This window comes from Pelophylax lessonae, assembly GCF_965119305.1.
Source record: "Pelophylax lessonae genome assembly, chromosome: 2".
In the NCBI taxonomy this organism is placed as follows: Eukaryota; Metazoa; Chordata; class Amphibia; order Anura; family Ranidae; genus Pelophylax; species Pelophylax lessonae.
Genome location: NC_138769.1, coordinates 13,040,619 through 13,062,734, shown reverse-complemented (window position 1 = coordinate 13,062,734; position 22,116 = coordinate 13,040,619). Strand labels below are relative to the sequence as shown.

At 48.6% G+C, this 22,116-nt stretch overlaps 1 protein-coding gene across 1 annotated transcript in view; it reads right to left on the bottom strand.

Annotated features, from left to right (window-relative positions):
- Window positions 1-3,494: 3,494 nt before the first annotated feature.
- WDR3 (WD repeat domain 3) overlaps window positions 3,495-22,116 on the bottom strand; it is a gene marked incomplete at its 5' end in the record, with an annotated part of 59,263 nt that continues 40,641 nt past the window's right edge. The window contains 4 exons of the mRNA XM_082246256.1: window positions 3,495-3,873; window positions 7,518-7,611; window positions 8,342-8,470; window positions 9,537-9,580. Of these exons, the coding sequence (XP_082102382.1) occupies window positions 3,718-3,873; window positions 7,518-7,611; window positions 8,342-8,470; window positions 9,537-9,580 (423 nt within the window). The 3' untranslated portion in view covers window positions 3,495-3,717. The remainder of the gene's footprint in view (window positions 3,874-7,517; window positions 7,612-8,341; window positions 8,471-9,536; window positions 9,581-22,116) is intronic.

Here is a 22,116-nt window from a genome sequence, read left to right as displayed (position 1 = left end):
CTTCAATGTAGAGTGACCACGGTGTGCCCCCTTCAATGTAGAGTGACCACGGTGTGGCCCCATCAATGTAGAGTGACCACGGTGTGCCCCCCCCACCACCGCCGAACTCGAGTCCGCAGTCCCGCACAGTGACAGGAGAGAGGCACTGAGTCTAAGGCAGCGGCTGCATTGAATAACTTACCTCCTGCTCTCTCACGATGACCGGATCGGACCGACTCTGCTGCTGATGGCGGGACTAGGGATACCCAGCGGCGGCTGTCGGCTTCTTCTGAGGTGACCGGCGGCGCGTCTCCTTCCGCTCCCGCCTCCTCCTTGGCCAATGGCAAGGGGTTTGCCTTGCGGCCAATCAGGAAGCGCGTATCGGACGCGCTTCCTGATTGGCCAGGAGGAGGATCGGTGTGACAATAGCGAATTTTCATTCGCTATTGTCACACAATGGGTGGAGTCGGGACACACTGCTCTGCGCCCCGGCTCCACCCTTTGCATCGCCCTATTAGAGCCTCTGGCTCTAATCAGGTGATGGAAAAAAAAATCCCATTGTACTCCATGCGTCCGGCACCCCTGCATGTAGATTAAAGGGCCGGACGCATGGATGGGGGGGGGGGGGCGGCGCCCCTGCGCCCTCAACACACCAGCCACCACTGCTTGGCACCCAGCACCATGGTTCAGCTGAGCTCAGCCTGGAACATCCCCATCCTGTCCTACCAGAACCATACCAACTAAGGAGGTAGCAAGTCACCTACAGTACTAGCCTTCCCCTGCCACTGAAAACATGGTACGCCCAGACCTCTTCCTGTCCATAAATAGGAATGGACTGGGGAGCAAACAGAGGAGAACCCCACCAGCAAGTAGGGACTTCCACCATACTTTTCTGGATGGAGGAAACAAGAATTGGCAATAGGATTTTCTTCCTTTTAGCGTGTTAGTGAAGTGTTTCCGGTTGGAGGAGATGCCTATCTTTCTCATGTGCTGGCCCTGGAGACAATTCGGGAAAAACACATTTTGGATTTAGAAGCGAAGAAGGGAAATAATGATTCTAAACTTGTCTTTTTGTTCTCTTCCAGGTCGATCTTCAGGACTCTGATTCACATTTATTACCACCATAGAAATTCCAAAATCTATTTTGCTACCTTGTAATATTTAAATAAAGTTTGAGAATTAATGTTTTTGTCTGATAGATTGCTTCAATGTGGGACAAGACTGATATAGGACCAGTCAGGATTGTCACATAAAGATGATTTACTGGGGTATATTCCTCTTCTCCATGGCCGGATCTAGGGGGGTACTGCACCCATCAGATTTCAGTTGCACTCCCCACCCCCCTTAATGCTGTGCTGGCCGTCTCCCATTCCTGGACCTTTCCCCAGCCTGAGCACAGGCACTAAGATCTTCTCCTCCACACCCTTACCTACAGCATGTAGCTGGTTACTGTAGCTGAGTTGCCATTCCAACCAGGGAATATCACAGGTCAGAACTGCAACACAGGAACCAGCTACACACTGCCCAGATCATAGCTGTGTGTAAGGGAATCAGATTTCAGCTACAGTTTGTGCTGTTTGGGGAGGAGGAGATCTTGGTGCCTGTGCTCAGGCTGTATCCCATGCAGGGATGGGAGAAAGAGGACAGGGCACTGCTCGGCTCTGCTTACCCCTGTCCTCAGCCTTACCGACCCCCAGTACACTGCCTTACCGATTCCTGTACACTCCCCTGGTGACCTTCCATCCACACTGTCCTACAAACTAAGAGCATCTACACTGCCATAACAACAGATGACCCTATCCTCTGCCCTGCGGACCCCCTGTACACTGCCCTAGTGACCTCCCATCCTCTACCCCCAACATTTTTTTTCTGCACCCCAACCTCAGACAGGTTAAATCTGGCCCTAATCGCCTCCAGTCCAAAAAAAAAAAAAAAAAAAAAAACAGATATTCTTACATTGAATCCAACATCAGAGCTCCAGACGTTCTATCCAGCAAGAAAGATCTGTACATTGTGTCCATTGTCAGAGATATTTACATTATATCCAACATCCTAGATCTGTACATTGTGTTAGAGATCCTTACATTGTATCCAACGTCAGAGCTCCAGACATTATACCCATTGTCAGATACCCTTACATTGTATGCAGCATCAGAACCCCAGATGTTCTATCCGACATCAGAGATCCTTACACTTGATCTGTCAGAGCTTCAGACTTCACATCCATCATCAGAGATTCATACATTGTGTCAGACTTCTGTACACTGTATCCATGCATTGCATCTGCACTCAAGAGATCTGTATATTGACTTTGTATACAGTGTACAGATTTCTGACACAAATTATGGATCTCTGGAATCAGATGCAATGTATGGATTTTTAATAATGGATGCAGTGTACAGATGTCCGATATAAAGATTCCATGTCAGAGATCCATACATTGTATCCAACAGCCAATCAGATACCCACTCACCCTCAAGTATGAATCTGATTGGTGGTTGAGGTGAAATGGCTCCACCTCTTTTGTATTGAGACACACCATTACACGTATATTTAGGAAACCCCAAAAAAGTACTCCCAATGTAAAACACGACCGATAGGTAATGAACCACATGCACAGGTATGTGGGTTTTTATCTGAAATTGGGGGAAGGACAAAAATTGTTCCTGCACAGGGGCCCTTAGGCGATTGCCCACCACTCAAAGAGCCCCTAGGTGATTGCCCACCACTCAAAGGCCCTTTAGGTGATTGCCCACCACTCAAAGGCCCTTTAGGTGATTGCCCACCACTCAAAGGCCCTTTAGGTGATTGCCCACCACTCAAAGGCCCTTTAGGTGATTGCCCACCACTCAAAGAGCCCCTAGGTGATTGCCCATCACTCAAAGGGCCTTTAGGTGATTGCCCACCACTCAAAGGCCCTTTAGGTGATTGCCCACCACTCAAAGGCCCTTTAGGTGATTGCCCACCACTCAAAGGCCCTTTAGGTGATTGCCCACCACTCAAAGAGCCCCTAGGTGATTGCCCATCACTCAAAGGGCCTTTAGGTGATTGCCCACCACTCAAAGGCCCTTTAGGTGATTGCCCACCACTCAAAGGCCCTTTAGGTGATTGCCCACCACTCAAAGGCCCTTTAGGTGATTGCCCACCACTCAAAGGGCCTTTAGGTGATTGCCCACCACTCAAAGGCCCTTTAGGTGATTGCCCACCACTCAAAGGCCCTTTAGGTGATTGCCCACCACTCCAAGGGCCCATTCACATTTGAGGTTACTTATGGTGTATTGGCTGACCATTACATAGAAGAAAACCATAGCCTGGTCCACATGACAGTGGGAGGTCTCCTGGAACCCACCCATCCCAGTCAAAACAGGTCCTAGGTGGCCCTCTCTGGAGGGTCTGCACAAATGGTATGTCCACCTCTGGGCTCATGGTGTTACTGGGAGCAATACCATATTGTCTCCTTTCACTAAAATGATTGTATTATATTATCTTCTTCATCCAGGAACAGTACCACTATCCACACTTATAAAATATTTTTATTAAAATATGTTTTCCAAAAGTGAGCTCTGTACATAGCAAGAAGGTCCTCCTGAATCTCCTCCCCACACAATGTGTGTGAATGGTACGGTCCAAGTATCTACACTCAGGGTAGAACAGCCCTGACCAATCACAATTCTCTATTTCGGAAGCTCCCACTGTGAATGGAGAGCCGTGACTGGATGACACATTAGGGCGGTGTTATCATGCGACCGTCAGCATCAGCTTCTCCTTTTTCTTCCGCTTCCTCTTCTTCTCCTCGAACTTCTCGGTGGCGTCTGCAAAGAACAGAACTTCCTCCTTGGCTTCAATCTCTCGCTTCAAGAAGTTCAGGGCTGCCATATTTACCCCCATGACGTCCTAGAGAAATGGAGAGGCAACTTAATTAGTACAGAGATTATTTTATTTTTTTTACTCTTTAGCCTCCCATAAAACGCATATGTGCGTCAGAAAAGAGGGCGGGCTTTAACACAGAAACATCTGCGTCAACGGAAGGCCATGGTTTCTGTGCTCACTGCGAGCATCCCAGCACAGTGACCAACTGTCATTGACAGCTCTCTGTCTCTAGTCATCATCAGGAGCCCCTGATCATGAGCCCACTGTGACAACCAATCACATGATCAGGAAGTTCATCCCGAGGCTAAGCAGGTTTATATACATCTTTATTATGGTCAGAACTAAAAAGTAAATATACAATACGGCATAATATGCAACTATTGATCAACTCAGAAGCTGGAGCGTCTTTCTACTTTTCTTAATCACATAGGAGATTTCAATTAGACAAAAGGAGCTGAAAAGCAAGCAACTACTGTAACACCAATACTAAAAATAAAAAGTCCTTAACCTCCTTTTCTGGAACCTTTGGTTTAAACCTATGTTTTTTGCTAAAAAATTACTTAGACCCCCCCAAACATATTACATATATATAAAATAGTAATTGTTGCAATTTTTTTGTGTCACGCAGTATTTGCACAAATTCATTTTTTTGGGAAAAAATACACTTTAATGAATTAAAAAAAAAAAAACAAACAAACAATATTTACGCAAATTTTTTCTAGAATGTGAAAAATGATGCTACGTCGAGTAAATAGATACCTAGCATGGCAAAATTGCGCACACTCGTGGATTGGCAGCAAACTCACTTAAAAATCTCCAAAGGCGACACTTTAAAAATGTTTACAGGTGGGGGAACGACGAATGGGAAGTGAAGAGGGGGGGGGGGGGGGAACGACGACTGGGAAGTGAAGGGGGGGTGGGGGGAACGACGACTGGGAAGTGAAGGGGGGGTGGGGGGAACGACGACTGGGAAGTGAAGGGGGGGTGGGGGGAACGACGACTGGGAAGTGGGGGAGGGGGTGGGGGAACGACGACTGGGAAGTGAAGGGGGGTGGGGGGAACGACGACTGGGAAGTGAAGAGGGGTGGGGGGAAACGATGACTGGGAAGTGGGGGAGGGGGGGACGACTGGGAAGTGGGGGAGGGGGGGAATGACGACTGGGAAGTGAAGGGGGGGGGGGTGGGGGAACGACGACTGGGAAGTGAAGGGGGGGTGGGGGGGAACGACGACTGGGAAGTGAAGGGGGGGTGGGGGATCAACGACTGGGAAGTGAAGGGGGGTGGGGGGGGGGGAACGACGACTGGGAAGTGAAGGGGGTGGTGGAACGGTGACTGGGAAGTGAAGAGGGGTGGGGGAGCGACGACCGGGAAGTGAAAGGGGGGGGGGGTGGGGAAACGACGACCGGGAAGTGAAGGGGGGAGGGGAAGGGAGAGATGACTGGGAATGGGGGGGGGGGGGGGGGGGGGGAGAAACGAATGGGAATTTGGGGGGGGGGGGGGGGGGGAACCACCCTTCCTGCCACTTCTAAAAGTGATCCCGCAGGACCACTGTTATTGGAAAGAGAATCTGCTACAGTAAATAAAAAAAATACTGAGAGTATGGCAGCTAGGCGGTATTTAAGTAATGACGTATTTTTACTATGGGCCGGTCGGCAACTATTAATCATGATTACTCCCTGTGGGTGGGGCGAAACGCGTAGGGAAGGGGTAGCTCTGGATGGAGCCCAGCCTAAGGCCCCTTTCACACGTACGGTCCGTTTTTCATCCATCCGTTGACGGATGAAAAACGGACATCAATGCATCTCTATGTAAAAATGGATGACAACGGATGACCATCTGTTTTCATCCGCTTCCGTCAATGTCCGTTTTTTGGAAGGGATGAATGCCCTATTTTTCATCTGTCAAAAAAACGGATGTAAAACGGACAGTCAGTTTTTCATCCGTTTTTGCATTGGTAGTGGATGTAAAAAAAAAAAAACGGATACATTTTGAGGTGACTGAACTGATGAACTGAACGGACCGTATGTGTTAAAGGGGCCTAAAGTTGTTCTCACTTTTCACACACAGGTCTTTGTAGTGATGTGCGGCTAAGGACTTTTCATTTTTAGTATCGGTATCCATGGAGCTCAGTTCGCACCTGAACTCAACTCCCAGCAGTTTATCAGAAGAGAGTCCGCTGGAGCCTCAAGCAGCACCCGCAGTTTAGCATTGGTTCCCAGCATCCACTGTGATGTTTTAGATAACCCATTGTGCTCTGGGACAGCGGTCTCCAAACTGTGGCCCAGTGGCTGGATTTGGCCCTTTGCTTGTCTTTATTCGGGCCTGAGGCACTATTCCTGCCACTGACACCAATAATGGGGCACTATTCCTCCCACTGACACCAATGATGGGGCACTATTCCTCCCACTGACACCAATGATGGGGCACTATTCCTCCCACTGACACCAATGATGGGGCACTATTCCTCCCACTGACACCAATGATGGGGCACTATTCCTCCCACTGACACCAATGATGGGGCACTATTCCTCCCACTGACACCAATGATGGGGCACTATTCCTTCCACTGACACCAATGATGGGGCACTATTCCTCCCACTGACACCAATGATGGGGCACTATTCCTCCCACTGACACCAATGATGGGGCACTATTCCTTCCACTGACACCAATGATGGGGCACTATTCCTCCCACTGACACCAATGATGGGGCGCTATTCCTCCCACTGACACCAATGATGGGGCACTATTCCTTCCACTGACACCAATGATGGGGCACTATTCCTCCCACTGACACCAATGATGGGGCACTATTCCTCCCACTGACACCAATGATGGGGCACTATTCCTCCCACTGACACCAATGATGGGGCACTATTCCTCCCACTGACACCAATGATGGGGCACTATTCCTTCCACTGACACCAATGATGGGGCACTATTCCTTCCACTGACACCAATGATGGGGCACTATTCCTCCCACTGACACCAATGATGGGGCACTATTCCTCCCACTGACACCAATGATGGGGCACTATTCCTCCCACTGACACCAATGATGGGGCACTATTCCTCCCACTGACACCAATGATGGGGCACTATTCCTTCCACTGACACCAATGATGGGGCACTATTCCTCCCACTGACACCAATGATGGGGCACTATTCCTTCCACTGACACCAATGATGGGGCACTATTCCTCCCACTGACACCAATGATGGGGCACTATTCCTTCCACTGACACCAATGATGGGGCACTATTCCTCCCACTGACACCAATGATGGGGCACTATTCCTCCCACTGACACCAATGATGGGCCACTATTCCTCCCACTGACACCAATGATGGGCCACTATTCCTCCCACTGACACCAATGATGGGGCACTATTCCTTCCACTGACACCAATGATGGGGCACTATTCCTCCCACTGACACCAATGATGGGGCACTATTCCTCCCACTGACACCAATGATGAGGTATTGTTTACTCCCACAACAGGATCTTTTCTACTCCCACTGACCACAGTCCAGCCCCCCCGAGGTCTGAAGGACAGTGGTCTGACCCTTGATCTAGGATGTGTTTATAGATGAAAAAAGACAGTGCCATAATAAAAAGATGTGGAATAGAGTCAGACAGCAGCGTATTTCAGCACTGAGCGTTTCTTACCCGAACCTCCGACACCCGGGAGATGGTGCAGTTCTTCAGGTCTTCCATGACTCCCAGCAGCATCTGGTTGCTGGTGATTTGTCCAAAATGAATCCTGTATAGAAGAGGGAGAGGCGGGGTGGAAAAAGTCAACATAATCATTATATAAACCTCCTGGAGGACATCCAGCATTATCTAGCCCTTTCCTCTCTCTCCAGTGCGACTGTCCCTGGCCCCGCCTCTTTCATTCATTAGTTATCAATTCACACAATCGTGGAGGTTTCGTGTCACATGTTGGCGTTACCTAGGAAGGTCTATATGCAGATTTAGTCTACCTAGGAATGCCCCTCCCCTCCAGACTGACACCCACCCATCAAGGAATTATATCTGCATAACTCCTCCCAAGAGCCCTCCCACTGCCCCAAACTGACGCCCACCCATCAAGGCATTCTGATATTTGCATGAGCCCTCCCACTGCTCTAGACTTACACCCACCCATCAGGGCATTCTGACATTTGCATAACTCCTCCCAAGAGCCCGCCCACTGCTCCAGACTGACACCCACCCATCAAGGCATTCTGATATTTGCATAACTCCTCCCAAGACCCCTCCCACTGCTTTAGACTGACAGCCACCCATCAAGGCATTCTGATATCTGCATAACTCCTCCCAAGAGACCGCCCATTGCTCCAGGCTGACATCCACCCATCAAGGCATTCTGATATTTGCATAACTCTTCCCAAGAGACTGCCCACTGCTCCAGACTAAACCCCACCCATCAAGGCATTTTGATATTTGCATAACTCCTCCCACTGCTTGCATGAGGACTGAGTTGACTCCTTTACCTGAGCAGGAAGAAGAGGCAGCGACAGATAAGCTCCACCTCCAGACTGCGGAGGATGTAATCCCTGAAGAGGGTCAGCAGGTCAGGGACGTAGGAAAATGGCAGGACAAGCAGCGACTCCTCCAACTCACTGCAACAAAGACAACAATTCCACCAAAATCAGTCCATATCCATCCCCGTGCCCAGACTGCCCATCCCCATCCCCAGACTGCCCATCCAAAATCGAAAAACAAACACAAGGGGGCACCGGCCTAGTGCATTATCTTCCACAAAGGTTATATTAAGTAAAAGGTATAAAAATACTCACAAACGAGTTCTTGGTACATGCATATCAAATTAATATATAGCCATAAGCATCAGAACCGGAGGTCTAAAGCTTGAAAAGGCTTACGCGTTTCGAGGCTTAGCCTCTTCCTCAGGTAGTGGGGAGTGGAGGTGGGGAGAGGATTGAGGAGAGGAGGGGAAAATTGAGGGGTAGAGGATTTGTGCTAGGAAGGGGAACTTCTTTTTTTTTTGGGGGGGGGGGGGGTTGTGCTAGAATGGGGGAATGAGGGAGGGAACCCTGTGCTGGAAGGGGGGGGGATTTGGAGTGGTTGGGAGCTTGTGCTAGTATGGGGGAATGGGGAAGGACTATTTGTGCTGGGAGGGGGATTTGTAGTTTGGGGGGGGCACGTAGAATATTTGTGCTAGAAGGGGGGGGGGATTTGTTTTTGGGGGGGGGGGGAGAGATTGTGCTGGAGGCATGTGTGGAATGAGAGGATTTGAGCTACACTTACAGATTTGCAGTCTTTTTTTGGGGGGGGGGGGGGATTTTTTGCTGACACACAATGCTCATACATTTCAGGGAGGGGGGGATTTGGCATGTTTGCCCCGGGTTCTAAGTAAGTGTTGCTGGGGAGGAAGTATTAATGTAACCTGCACTCTGCATGGACAAAGCACAGAAATGGGAGCAGGGCCGTCTTTAACATTGATTGGACCCTGGGCAAATATTTTCTTGGGCCCTCCAAAATCCACTTATTACCTATTTGCAGGCAGTGGGGGCTCAAAGGGCAGCTGCTTTGTGCCCCACAACAATGACTGGGCCCAGGGCAGTTGCCCCTTTTTCCCTGCATTAAAGATGGCTCTGAATGGGAGGCAGGGGGACCCTTTCTGTCGGAGTTCACCATACACACAAAATTCAGGGAGGGAATACCTACCTTGATCTCACTTTCTTTACGACATCCAGAACATACTCGGAGGACTGCGGGGGAGACAGGAAGGTTAGGAATAGAAATGTCCGGAGACCAGCTTGGTGGAACAAAGAATATAAAAAACACAATTTACCCTCTATGGGGGTAGAATACAAACCAGCCCGGGGTGGAAGACAGCCCCCCTTTTGTCCCTCCCTAGAAGCATCCGGAGAGAATTTGAATAATTTTCCCAATTCTGAAAGTTTCAGTGTCCGGAGATATACAACTAAGCTGTTATAGAATGGGGTAACAGCGCCATCTAGTGTTCATTTAATATACTGGCAGTGTTTGAATACTGAACAAAATTATAAACGCAACACTTGTTTTTGCCCCCATTTTTCATGAGCTGAACTCAAAGATCTAAGACTTTTTCTATGTACACAAAAGGCCGATTTCTCTCCAATATTGTTTACAAATCTGTGTAAATCTGTGTTAGTGATCACTTCTGCTTTGCCGAGATAATCCATCCACCTCACAGGTGTGGCATATCAAGATGCTGATTGGACAGCATGATTATTGCACAGGTGTGCCTTAGGCTGGCCACAATAAAAGGCCACTCTAAAATGCTCAGTTTTATCACACAGCACAATGCCACAGATGTCCCAAGTTTTGAGGGAGCGTGCAATTGGCATGCTGACTGCAGGAATGTCCACCAGAGCTGTTGCCCATGAATTGAATGTTCATTTCTCTACCATAAGCCGTCTCCAAAGACGTTTCAGAGAATTTGGCAGTACATCCAACCGGCCTCACAACCGCAGACCACGTGTAACCACACCAGCCCAGGACCTCCACATCCAGCATCTTCACCTCCAAGATGGTCTGAGACCAGCCCAGGACCTCCACATCCAGCATCTTCACCTCCAAGATGGTCTGAGACCAGCCCAGGACCTCCACATCCATCATCTTCACCTCCAAGATGGTCTGAGACCAGCCCAGGACCTCCACATCCAGCATCTTCACCTCCAAGATGGTCTGAGACCAGCCCAGGACCTCCACATCCAGCATCTTCACCTCCAAGATGGTCTGAGACCAGCCCAGGACCTCCACATCCAGCATCTTCACCTCCAAGATGGTCTGAGACCAGCCCAGGACCTCCACATCCAGCATCTTCACCTCCAAGATCATCTGAGACCGGCCACCCGGACAGCTGCTGCAACAATCGGTTTGCATCACCAAAGAATTTCTGCACAAACTGTCAGAAACCGTCTCAGGGAAGCTCATCGTCCTCATCAGGGTCTCCACCTGACTGCAGTTCCTCATCGTAACCGACTTGAGTGGGCAAATGCTGACATTGGATGGTGTCTGGCACTTTGGAGAGATGTTCTCTTCACGAATCTCGGTTTTCACTGTACAGGGCAGATGGCAGACAGAGTGTATGGCATCATGTGGGTGAGCGGTTTGCTGATGCCAAAGTTGTGGATGGAGTGGGTGGCCCATGGTGGCGGGGGGGTTATGGCATGGACAGGCGTACGTTGTGGATGGAGTGGCCCATGGTGGCGGGGGGGTTATGGCATGGACAGGCGTACGTTGTGGATGGAGTGGCCCATGGTGGCGGTGGGATTATGGTATGGGCAGGCGTACGTTGTGGATGGAGTGGTCCATGGTGGCGGTGGGGTTATGGTATGGGCAGGCGTACGTTGTGGATGGAGTGGCCCATGGTGGCAGTGGGGTTATGGTATGGGCAGGCGTACCTTGTGGATGGAGTGGTCCATGGTGGCGGTGGGGTTATGGTATGGGCAGGTGTACGTTGTGGATGGAGTGGTCCATGGTGGGGGTGGGGTTATGGTATGGGCAGGCGTACATTGTGGATAGAGTGGCTCATGGGGGCGGTGGGGTTATGGTATGGGCAGGCGTACGTTGTGGATAGAGTGGCTCATAGTGGCGGTGGGGTTATGGTATGGGCAGGCGTACGTTGTGGATGGAGTGGCCCATGGTGGCGGTGGGGTTATGGTATGGACAGGCGTACATTGTGGATAGAGTGGCTCATGGTGGCGGTGGGGTTATGGTATGGGCAGGCGTACGTTGTGGATAGAGTGGCTCATAGTGGCGGTGGGGTTATGGTATGGGCAGGCGTACGTTGTGGATGGAGTGGCCCATAGTGGCGGTGGGGTTATGGTATGGGCAGGCGTACGTTGTGGATGGAGTGGCCCATGGTGGCGGTGGGGTTATGGCATGGACAGGCGTACGTTGTGGATGGAGTGGCCCATGGTGGCGGTGGGGTTATGGTATGGGCAGGTGTACATTGTGAATGGAGTGGCCCATGGTGGGGGTGGGGTTATGGTATGGGCAGGCGTATTTTGTGGATGGAGTGGCCCATGGCGGCGGTGGGGTTATGGTATGGGCAGGTGTACATTGTGAATGGAGTGGCCCATGGTGGGGGTGGGGTTATGGTATGGGCAGGCGTATTTTGTGGATGGAGTGGCCCATGGTGGCGGTGGGGTTATGGTATGGGCAGGCGTACGTTGTGGATGGAGTGGCCCATGGTGGGGGTGGGGTTATGGTATGGGCAGGCGTATTTTGTGGATGGAGTGGCTCATGGTGGCGGTGGGGTTATGGTATGGGCAGGCATACGTTGTGGATGGAGTGGCCCATGGTGGCGGTGGGGTTATGGTATGGGCAGGCCTACGTTGTGGATGGAGTGGCCCATGGTGGCGGTGTGGTTATGGTATGGGCAGGCATACGTTGTGTATGGAGTGGCCCATGGTGGCGGTGGGGTTTTGGTATGGGCAGGCGTACGTTATGGACAAGGAACACAGGTGCATTTTATTGATGACATTTTAAATGCACAGAGATACCGTGACGAGATCCTGAGGCCCATTGTTGTGCCATTCATCCACAACCATCACCTCATGTTGCAGCATGATAATGCACGGCCCCATGGTGCAAGGATCTGTACACAATTCCTGGAAGCTGAAAACATCCCATTTCTTGCATGGCCAGCATACACACCGGACAAGTCACCCATTGAGCATGTTTGGGATGCTCTGGATCGGTGTATACGGCAGCGTGTTCCAGGTCCTGCCAATATACAGCAACCCCCGCACAGCCATTGAAGAGGAGTGGACCAACATTCCACAGGAACCAATCACCAACCTGATCAACTCTATACCAAGTATAAATTAGATGCGTGGAGTAATGGCGCTACTCTGTAAGTACTTGCAACTGAATAAATCCACTAAGAAATATTAAGAGTGTCTTCTGGTGTTGTATGTGTATATTAAGATTATAAACCAAAAATATCACACTCCTAGTTGGGAAAAAAAAAAAAACATTTATATTATATATATAAAATAAAGTGACCAGTGCTAAATTGTGTAAGTGTCTTCTAGTGTTGTATATATCTGTTGCTATTAAAACATAAATATGTCACAATCCTTTTGTCTCAATCATTTTTTGACACATTTTGTTCACAAGTTAAAATCTGTATTTTTTGCTAGAAAACAACTTAGAACCCCCAAAAATTATATATATATTTTTTTTTTCTTTTAGCAAAGACTCTGGAGAATAAAATGGCTGTCATTGCAATATTTTTTGTCATGCGGTATTTGCGCAGCGGTCTTTCAAACGCCATTTTTTTTGGGAAAATTACATGTCACTGCATTTAAAAAAAAAAACTAAACAGTAAAGTCAGCCCATTTGTTTTGTTTATTGCGAAAGATTTCACCTTGAGTAAATAGATACCCAACATGTTACGGTTTAAAATTGCGCACACTCACGGAATGGCGACAAACTACGGTCAATAAAAATCTCCATAGGCAATGCATTAAAAATTTTTAATAGTTACCAGTTTAAAGTTAGAGTGTAGCTCTTTTTTTTTTAATTATTGCTCTCGCTCTGGCAATTGCGGCGATACCTCACATGTGAGGTTTGAACAGCGATTTAATTTGCGGGCGCAACTTCCGTATACATTTTCTTTCGTGCGCGAGCTCACAGCGACGGGGGGGGGGGGGAGCTAAAAAAAGGTTTCCCTATTTATTTTTTTCATTTTAGCACAGGTTTTTTTAAAAAAAAATCTCATCACTTTTATTGCTGTCAATGTAAACCTCCCTTGTGACAGCAATAGGCAGTGACAGGTACTCTTTATGGAGGGATCGGGGGTCTAAAATACCCCAAACCCCTCCACTACACTTCAATGTATTCAAAACCCCGAAAACGGTCACTTTTTAAGTTTGGCGGCTTTAGCAGCCGAGTAACCCGGAGGTGACATCATGGACGCTGCCTACGGGTTGCGTCATCGGAGATCCGATCAGAGCCACATCCGGCTTTGATCAGGACTTCATCCAGCCGGTTGGTTGCTCGGGTCTCCCGGTGGGACAGGAGACCCGGGCAGAGCTGCGGGAGGGGGCTGTCCCCTCCTGCTTGCTGGGGTAGCGGCCGAGCCACTCCCGAGCCACTTCGGTCATTACCGCCGGAAAGCCGACCGCTGGCTCTAAAAAACGGTACCGGGGCGATGCCTCTAGCTGCACCCATCACCCCAACCACTTCAAGTCAGCCGACGTACAGTTATGACAGTTTGCGTTAAGTGGTTAAAAAGTAAAAAGATATATAAATTACAAATTGATAATAGGTGATAAAGTGGCCAGTGCTTGAAAAACAACAACCATCCACCTAAATATAGTGCTTATACTGTGAAAATCCAATAATTGAAAGAGGTAGTAGTGCTTTATAGTCACCACTAGAGGGAGTGCTGTATCTTGGTGTGCACTCCTATACAATATAGTATAAATAAAAGTGATAATACAAAGATCCGATGTACGTGCAGAAAATCAGATAAAGTGCCAAATAGTTTTGTAACTTAACATAAAATAATATAAAAAATAAATAATATAAAGTGCCAAGTGCAAAAATGTCCACAAACTGAATGCTCAGCACAATAATGTGTATGAGCCAATTGGCAATTTTCAGTGCTGAAGATATAAAGGTGATCCGCACTTTCTCCGTGCTCAGGCAGTGGTGCTGTGTTTTCCCCTATGGTATTAAACTCACCACAACTCCTTCCCCATAAAGGGGTATCGGGCCTTTAACCAATGGTTTGGTTCTTGGGTCTCGGTATATCTCCACTGAATAGTTCACATGGAATGATACAAGAAAAAGCCCATAGTTGTACCACCGTTTGGTATTTTATTATAAAAAAAAAGCAGCATCCACTTAGTAAGGCAGCGCTGTTCAAACAACCACGGCGTACATGCCGGATTTCCGGGTACCATGCGCTTCACGGTCCAAAACCACACAGCTGGAAGTTGACGCTCAAAACCTGCCCTACGCGTGTCGTCAGTCTGACGTCATCAGGAGCGGATTGTGACATATTTATGTTTTAATACCAACAGATATATACAACACTAGAAGACACTTACACAATTTAGGGTCCCTTTATATATATATTATTTATTTTCAACTAGGATTGTGATATTTTTGGTTTATAATATTAATATACAACACCAGAAGACACTCCTAATATTTCTTAGTGGATTTATTCAGTTGCAAGTACATACAGAGTAGTGCCATTACCCCACGCATCTACTTTATCTATTAAACTTCCTCTTAGGGGGAAGGAGACCGGATTGGCTGCAACTCGATTACCATCTACAATAGGATACATTATTCATTGCGCGGGTTATAAAATAAATGGATTTTTGTAAGATCTTACCGTAAAATCCTTTTCTCTTAAGCTCATTGACAGACGTAGTCTTCTTGATTCTCAAGAGCTGGGTTATGTTGTCTCCGCAGGAGTAGGACTAGGCAGAAAGACAAAACGTTCTGGCTCCACCTTAGGGGCAGTCCCTGAGGGTATATCCTCCCTCTCTCTGCTACAGGGAATCAGTTCTGTTTTAAAGCAGTACAGAGAATTTAACCCAACCCAACTCAATGATAGAGGGGCGGGTACTACGTCTGTCAATGAGCTTAAGAGAAAAGGATTTTACGGTAAGATCTTACAAAAATCCATTTTTCTCTATCGCTCATTGACAGACGTAGTCTTCTTGATTCTCAAGAGCTGGGACATCCAGAAGCAGTGCCACAAATGAGGGGTGGGATTGACAAATCAAATCCAATCTAGAAGGCCCAACCGGTGCCAAACTAGAAGTTTTAAAGGCTCATTATAAACAAAGAATGAGACTAAAGAAAAAATTTTCCAACGGAAAAACCCTCGAGGTAGACCACTGGTCTCCTCAAATTGCGGCCTGCAAAACCTTGCGGCCAAACGAGGCATCAGACGATGCCATTACATCAACTTTATAATGTTTAGTAAAGGTATGCACCGACGACCAGGTAGCCGCCTTGCACACCTGGACCACTGACGCCTGATGGCGAAAGGCCCATGACGCACTAAGTGCCCGAGTGGAGTGCGCCTTAACAGGGAACGGGGGCTCCCGACCCTTAATAGAATAAGCCTGTACCACCGTCTGTCTGATCCATCTGGAAATGGTCGCGGCAGATGCAGGCAACCCCTTTTTGGGTCCATCTGGGATCACAAAAAGTGAATCCGTCTTGCGAAACGAGTCTGTCGTTTTCAAGTATACCCTGATCGCCCGGACCACATCCAAGGAGTGTAAAGCAAACTCTCGCGGATGACTGGGCTTAGGACACAGGGAAGGTAACACAATTTCTTCATTCAGATGAAATTCTGAAACCACTTTTGGTAGGAAGGATGGATTCGGACGAAGAACCACCTTATCTCTATGAACCACCAGATATGGGGAACGACAAGATAATGCGGCCAGTTCTGACACCCTGCGTGCAGAAGTAATAGCCACCAAGAAGGCCACCTTCTGGGACAACGTAGGTAGAGGAATCTCCCTAATATCTTCAAAGGGAGGTTTCTGAAGAACCGACAACACTAAATTAAGATCCCAGGGGGGTAACGGCGCGTGCACTGGCGGAGCCAGATGTCGCACCCCCTGGATGAAATTCCACACCAAGGAATGAGTAGCCAAAGGCTTCTGAAAGAAGATGGCTAATGCTGAGACCTGACCCTTGATAGTACTCAAGGCCAGTTTCTGCTCAACCCCTTGTTGCAGAAAAGCCAATATTCGACTAATCGAATAAGACCGAGGACGGAACCCCAAAGGTTCACACCATGCAATGTAGGACTTCCATGTGCGATGATAAATCTTTCTGGAAGTCGCTTTCCTTGCTTCAACTAGAGTAGGAATAACTGAAGCTGACAAACCTTTGTCCTTCAGCACCTGGGTCTCAATAGCCAGGCCGTTAAAGCCAGCGATTGTAAAGCAGGATGAAAGATGGGTCCCTGAGACAGTAGATCCTCCCTGAGAGGAAGTCTCCACGGGACGTCCGCCACCAGTCTGACCATGTCGGCGTACCAAGCTCGACGAGGCCAGTCCGGAGCTACCAGGATTACTGGAATTCCTTCCTCCTCTATCCTGCGAAGAAGTCTTGGCAGTAACGCGAGAGGAGGGAAGGCATATATTAGCTGGTATTGCCCCCACGGGGCGATCAGTGCGTCTGCGGTTTCTGCTAGAGGATCGCGGGAGCGAGCCACGAATCTCTGAACTTTCCTGTTGAATCGTGATGCCAACAGATCCACATCCGGGGTGCCCCACCGTAGGCACAACTGGTGAAAAACGTCTGGATGGAGGGACCATTCCCCCTGATCCAGGGTCTGACGGCTGAGATAATCTGCCTGCCAATTCTCCACCCCCGGAATGAACACCGCAGAGATTGCTGGAACAAATCGTTCCGCCCAGCGAAGAATGCAAGCCACTTCTTTGGCCGCTCGGACACTCTTGGTGCCCCCCTGGTGATTGACATAAGCCACGGCCGTGGCATTGTCCGACTGGATCCGAACCGGGCTGCCCTGGAGCTGCTCGGTCCAGTGAATCAGACAAAGTCTGATCGCTCTCAGTTCCAATACATTTATCGGTAACCTGGATTCTTCCGGGGACCAAAGTCCCTGGACAGATAACTGACCAAGAATTCCTCCCCATCCGGATAGACTGGCATCCGTGGTCACTATCGTCCAATATATTGGCAGAAATGACTTTCCCTGGCTGAGCATCGGAGACCGAAGCCACCAGACCAGAGACTCTCTGGTCTGTTTGCTCAATCGGATCTGATTGTCCAGGGATTCCGGATTCCGATTCCATCTGAGAAGAATCTCTTGCTGAAGAATTCGGGTATGGGACTGGGCAAATGGGACTGCTTCGAACGAAGCCACCATCAACCCCAGAACCCTCATGCAAGTCCGAAGGGAAGACCAGCTGTTGGACAGTAACAACTGGACTGCTGATTGAATCTTTCGGAGTTTCCCTACCGGAAGAAAAACTCTTGTCCTGACTGTGTCTAGAATTAGACCCAGATATTCGAGCCTCTGGGTGGGAACCAGAAATGACTTTTGCTGGTTCACCAGCCACCCGAATTCCTGTAAAGAAATCATAGTAATTTCTATGTTTTGTAGCAAGGTCTGAGGAGACTCTGCATGAAGCAGAAGATCGTCTAGGTAACCTAGAATCGATACACCTCTTTGGCGCAGAAGTGCCAACATTGGGGCCAACACCTTCGTGAAGACCCGCGGAGCCGTGGCGAGACCGAAAGGTAACGCCACAAACTGATAGTGGTTCTCTTCTACGGAAAAGCGTAGAAACCGCTGATGTCCTGCGAAAATGGGAATGTGAAGATATGCGTCCTTGATGTCTATGGACGCTAGGACATCCCCTGGATGCAGGAAGGCTGCTACTGTGCGAATGGACTCCATTCTGAATCTTCTTATGTTGACAAAAGAATTGAGTGCTCTTAAGTCCAGAATTGGACGCACTTTGCCCTCTTTCCTGGGTATTGTAAATAGGTTTGAATAAAACCCTTGAAACCGTTCTGTCCAAGGAACGTGGACTACCACTCCTTGTTGTAGTAAATCTGTGACTGCTCTCCGCAGATCTTCTAAACGATCTGAGGATAGTCGGATATTGGAAGGGAAGAATCGCGCCGGTGGGAGAGATCGAAACTCGATCTTGTACCCTGACCTTATGACTTCGCAAACCCATTTGTCCGGGATTCTGGAAAGCCATGGATCCGGGAACCGGCGAAGACGTCCCCCCACCCCAGTTATGGGTGGGGGCGCACCTTCAGGCTTTGGATGGTTTATCTTCAGGTCTGGAGGGGGCGGGCTTTTGCTTGCCCGAACAACGACCCCTGACGCCTCCTGCAGGAGCTTTGGAGGACTTAGTTTTTTCACCCGCGGGACGAAAAAACCTCTTGTGAGCAGAAAAAGAAGGCCCTCGTCTTTGACGAGGTTCCTCTACCTTTAAAATTTTGCGGTAAAAAGGTGCTCTTTCCACCCGTGAGATCTTTAATGATCTCATCTAAGTTGGCTCCAAATAGACGCTCTCCTGAAAAGGGGATATTAGCCAATGCTTTTTTGGAACCTTGGTCGGCTAACCAACCTTTTAGCCAGAGTGTACGCCTGAGAACCACTGCTGAGACTGATGCTCGCGCCAATAATGGAGTGGCGTCTAACGCCGCATCACACACAAACTGTAACCCCTGTATCATTTGTTCCAACAAATCTGATACCGCCTGAGGGACCTCTTCTAAGTCTCGGCGTAACCATTTGGTCCATTCAGTTACAGCCTGCGAAACCAGACCAATAGCTATTATAGGTCTGAAAGCTGATCCAATCAAGGAAAACATGGTGCGAGACATAGCTTCTATCTTGCGATCCACTGGATCTTTAAAAGACGGAGCGTCTTCTAAAGGAATAACCGTGGCTTTATTCAATCTAGCAATTGGTGAATCCACCACAGGTGGTTCTGTCCATTTCTTAATAAGGGTTTCCTCAAACGGATAACGCCTGTCAATGCGTTTAGAAATAGTAAAAGTGCGTTTTGGCAGACGCCATTCTTCTTCGATTGGATTGCCAAAACATTTGGGCAATGGAAAAACCTTCGCCACTTTGATGCGTTTTTTAGTCCCAAAAGGGATTTCAGTTTCAGCTATTTCCGATGGAGTACCCTGTAACCTTAAGGTTTCTTGAACAGATACAATGAGTGCGTTTACCAACGCTTCTTCTCGGGCTATGGCGGATGCCGAAAAACATCCTCCTCACTGTCTGAAGAGACAGGACCCGAGACACCAATACCAGATGAAGTACCTGCAACTGCAGAAATAGGCTCAGAGTCTGAATCCGAGGTTTCAGATAATATGGGGTTAGGCGGGGGTCGCTTTCTTGCACCCTGTCCCTGACAAGCCACTTCCACCCGGGACACAAAAGTTTCCATAATAGCTGACAAAGATTCAATTGTCAATGGGGTGCTGGAGGATCCCGCAGACCCCTCGAGGGGATCCGGAGGAGATACATGAGTGGCAGGGTCCATGTTAATTCAGGACACCTTTGCCAGCAAAACAAAAAAACTTTTCTTTTTTTTTTTGTGTGTCTCCCCCTAGCGCAATAGCGCCCCTCAGAGTACCTGCTTCTCGATCCCACAGAGAGAGAGAGGGACCCCCAAGGCTCACCAACCGATGCAGTGCAGTTTCCAACCAACTGCAGTCAGCGTCTGTCTTACACAGACTGGAAGGAGCTGTTTGCTTTTTCCCGGGTAGAAGGACGTGGCTCCGCCCCCTGTGTACGCCTTCCGGCGTTCCCAGCTCTCCACGAGGTAGCTGGGCTCACAAAACATGGCCGCCCCCATAGAAGAGACATAAGACTCCAAAAACATGGCGGCCGGCGTGACCTGAGGACATACATGCATTTGGTCTACGGCAAAATGGCGGCGGACCGCCGAAATCGTTTTCCCAGCACATCCACCTGCATCTCTGCTAAGAGGCGATATATGGATCTACAGAAGATATACTACACATAAGGTAGGATTATACCTCCTATGTCAGCTGTAATGTTACAGTCTGCTGGGTAGAGTGTTAGCTCTTAAACCAAGTCCACTTCCCACAAACACATGCTGTATTACAAGGGGGACTTGTCAGTATCAGATATATACTGACCATGTATGGAGGGGCCCATAATTCATACTGCCTCATAACGAGGAAAAAAGGGAACGTTTACTCACCATACCGAACCGACAGGCACCCTCTCTTCACAATACCCTCTCCACCGGGGTGGGGGTTTGTGGACCACTCCGGACGCCTCGACTCTCTGGTTCCTGGCGTCCAAGCGAGACTTTTAACTCGCAAGGTCAGTCCCTCCACCGGGACTCCGTCGCGGCCAAACCAGCGCGGAGCTCTGGTTTGCACGCGCTCGTAGGCAGAAACCGGGGTGACCACTGGATCTCAACATCCAGCCCGTCGCCCGGCCCCGCATACTTACTTGAATGTGTCGCGGCCGACCAAGCGCAATGCCATGGTCTGCACGCGCTCGTAGGCCGGCTGGGGTGACCACAAGTGTCGCCCAGTCCGGCATTTTTGCTTGAAGATCTCACAGGAAAAACACTGGAGAAAACTACCTAAAAAATGTCTTTTTCTTAAAGAAAAAAGTCTTGCCAGGACCAAAAGATCCCAGCAAGGAACTAAGGTCCTTACTCCTGACTAGACAGAAAAAAACTGATTCCCTGTAGCAGAGAGAGGGAGGATATACCCTCAGGGACTGCCCCTAAGGTGGAGCCAGAACGTTTTGTCTTTCTGCCTAGTCCTACTCCTGCGGAGACAACATAACCCAGCTCTTGAGAATCAAGAAGACTACGTCTGTCAATGAGCGATAGAGAAACTTATTTCCTCTATGCCAAGGAGATGTGTTGCACCTGTACTCTATCAGTGTCCACTATCAAGTAGATATAGGAGGAGTCCTTTGTAGTGCATTAGCACATCTCTCCCAGCAAGGAGTGTTGTCTCCAAGGGTTAGAAAGGCTGGATTCATCTCTTTTTTATGGATAGTGTAGGACCCACTGATAATGGGGTACTTTGACGCAGTGGTGGGCTTGAGCACGATATGGCCATATGGTGGAACTAAATCCCCATTTTTATTTATGGATTGCTCCATATTTGATAGTCATTTCTTTTGCATGTGTGCGCTATTCTTTTTTAATATACATGTTGCTTGGTCCATAGCTGCACCGGCTTTAGATATACATGTTCAGGGCTTGCTCCCCCATTTTTTGCTTGTTTATTATGTGTTGCACTATATGAGACAAATGGTGGTCACACCAGATACTGACTGGTTTTCAGACCCCCCAATACAGTAAAACTGCACATTTTAGAGTGGCCTTTTATTGTGGCCAGCCTAAGGCACACCTGTGCAATAATCATGCTGTCTAATCAGCATCTTGATATGTCACACCTGTGAGGTGGATGGATTATCTCGGCAAAGGAGAAGTGATCACTAACACAGATTTACACAGATTTGTGAAGAATATTGGAGAGAAATCGGCCTTTTGTGTACATAGAAAAAGTCTTAGATCTTTGAGTTCAGCTCATGAAAAATGGGGGCAAAAACAAAAGTGTTTTGTTTATAATTGTGTTCAGTGTAGAATTTACAGCAGTGATTCTGTAATATGCAAATACGGGGCGATACACCGACACTCATCCAGGGTAACTCCATCATTAACTACTTCCCACCCGGGCCAATTCTCACATTTTTCTTCTACATGCA